General features: G+C 40.2%; 1 protein-coding gene across 1 annotated transcript; it reads left to right on the forward strand.

The window, feature by feature from the left end:
* The first annotated feature begins 405 nt into the window (after nucleotides 1-405).
* LOC100354875 (olfactory receptor 10K2) lies at nucleotides 406-1,791 on the forward strand. Its single transcript, XM_002715296.4, has one exon. It carries the CDS (start codon nucleotides 421-423, stop codon nucleotides 1,360-1,362), a length of 942 nt encoding a protein of 313 aa, XP_002715342.3. The 5' UTR covers nucleotides 406-420; the 3' UTR covers nucleotides 1,363-1,791.
* The last annotated feature ends 717 nt before the right edge of the window (nucleotides 1,792-2,508 follow it).

The raw sequence follows: 2,508 nt of genomic DNA on the forward strand, positions 1-2,508 counted from the left end.
TGAATTACATACAAGAGTACGTGAATTATATACAAATGATTTATTTTGCAACTTGCAGGAAGTATTTCTTCAAGTGAATGTGGATGCAAGAGACCCAAATGGACAACTGTTACAAAGGAATCTAGGAGTTACAGGTGAATAATGTGAATATAGATGAAAGGAAACTTGATCTGAGAAATATAAAAACTTTTTGCTTAAGTATTAGAATCATTTGGAGATGCAAAATCTGAAATACATGTGCTTGATCTTTGATACTTCATATGCTTTGAAAAAACAAGAGAGACTAATGATCAATTTTTAATTTAAAACTTGAGGTCTTGTGTTCCATGATGATTGATTTCCTATTATTGTACTGATTTTCATATTTCTCTGGCACTGTCTCCTCTTCTCTCCCAGATGTCTTCTGTTGATGTGCTCTCCATGGAATGGGTCAATGAGACTGTGGTGAGAGAGTTTGTCTTCCTCGGCTTCTCCTCTCTGGCTGGGCTGCAGCAGCTGCTCTTTCTTGTCTTCCTGGTCATCTACCTGTTCACTCTGGGCACCAACGCTATCATCATTTCCACCATCGTGCTGGACAGAGCCCTCCATACCCCCATGTACTTCTTCCTTGCTGTCCTCTCCTGCTCTGAGACTTGCTACACCTTCGTCATTGTACCCAAGATGCTGGTCGACCTGCTGGCCCAGAAGAAGACCATCTCCTTCCTGGGCTGTGCCATCCAGATGTTTACCTTCCTCTTCCTCGGCTGCTCTCACTCCTTCCTGCTGGCAGCCATGGGTTATGATCGCTATGTGGCCATTTGTAACCCACTGCGCTACACAGTGCTCATGGGGCCCGGGGTGTGTGTGGGCCTAGTGGCTGCTGCCTGTGCCTGTGGCTTTACTGCTGCACAGATCATCACCACCTTGATATTTCACTTGCCCTTCTACTCCTCCAACCAGCTCCACCACTTCTTCTGTGACATCTCCCCTGTCCTCAAGCTGGCATCTCATCATAATCATTTTAGTCAGATAGTCATCTTCATGCTCTGTGCATTGGTCCTGATTATTCCCCTGTTGTTGATCTTGGTATCCTACATTCACATTATCTCTGCCATTCTCCAATTCCCTTCCACATTGGGCAGGTGCAAAGCTTTCTCCACCTGTGCTTCTCACCTCATTGTCGTCACTGTCCATTATGGTTGTGCTTCCTTTATCTACTTAAGGCCTAAGTCCAACTACTCCATGAACCAGGATGCTCTAATATCAGTATCCTACACCATCTTAACTCCGTTGTTCAACCCAATGATTTACAGCCTGAGAAACAAAGAATTCAAATCTGCTCTTCATAGGGTTGTAGGAAGAACAATTTCCCTGCCATGTTAATCAGGGCTGTGCTTTTCCAAACAATGAAACACTAGGTTTGTAGGGGAAAATTCCCAGAACAAAAATGATCAAGCATCAAACATTGTGTTCGGGAACAGAGACTGTTTTTTGTTCATCTACATGTATAAAATGCAGAAAAACATAATTTCTTGCCATAATCACATGAATTGCTGCTTGTTGAGGTTTTTAGTTTTTGTGTTTTGTTTTGTTTTTCTATTGCATGAAAAATAATGGATGGCAAAATTATAGGAAAGCATACATGTGTTAAGAATTCTAGACTCTGGAAAATACTATCACCTAATCTCAGCCAGATTAGAAACTAACCCTGAGAAATATGGTGCAACTGTAACTCTGACTTACAGGGACCCAGCAAGTTTCCATTTCTAGACTGCTATGTTTGTTTTTTTTTTCCCAAATCTCCATCTTTCAATATAGTCAGACCACAATTTTTAAATGAGATAATGTTTATAAATTACTTATTACATTGTTTGTTACATAAGATACTTCCAATTAATATTCAAGCAAGAAAATCGCAGAAAAGTTATACATTTCTGTATTTATACTGTATTAACGAAAGATTTTTTTTTTATTTTTAATGCTTTCATTGGTATGTTTCAGAGACAGAGATAGATAGACCTGCTGGTTCATTCTCCAAATGCCCACAAGGGCTGGGCTGAGTCAGGTTGAATCTGGCAGCTGGAAGCTCAACACAGGTCTGGAAGTATGAGCAGAGCTGGTACTTAATCCAGGCACTCAGATATGGCCCTTTTGGTAACCTGATGTCTTAACCATTAGGTCAAATTTCTGTCCCTGTTTCTTTCACTTTCTATGCACTGACAGGAATCTAAATTTGATTGGCATGCATTGAAGATGTCCAAAGCAACATATGTTTTAAAAAAAGACTTAAAACAGACCAAGTTGCCAACAAAGTCAAGCCAAGTTCATTTCATCAAACCTTCACCAAATGTTAAGAGTAACCAGTCTTTGTTTCTGTTCATGCGAGTCTAGGGTCTGCACATGCATTTGAGGCCAGAACTTGAGTTACCTGTTTAATTATCTCTTTCATCAGTAGGAATGAGAGCAAACAAGGAACTCTACAATAGAGATGTCGTTTTATATATTATAGTTCATTTTGAGGTGCACTTG

The sequence above is a fragment of the Oryctolagus cuniculus genome, chromosome 7 (genome assembly GCF_964237555.1).
Source record: "Oryctolagus cuniculus chromosome 7, mOryCun1.1, whole genome shotgun sequence".
Lineage (NCBI taxonomy): Eukaryota > Metazoa > Chordata > Mammalia > Lagomorpha > Leporidae > Oryctolagus > Oryctolagus cuniculus.

What these genes read in the sequence shown, in the direction of transcription:
- LOC100354875 (XM_002715296.4), top strand. Translation starts at nt 421, where the DNA reads ATGGAATGGGTCAATGAGACTGTGGTGAGAGAGTTTGTCTTCCTCGGC.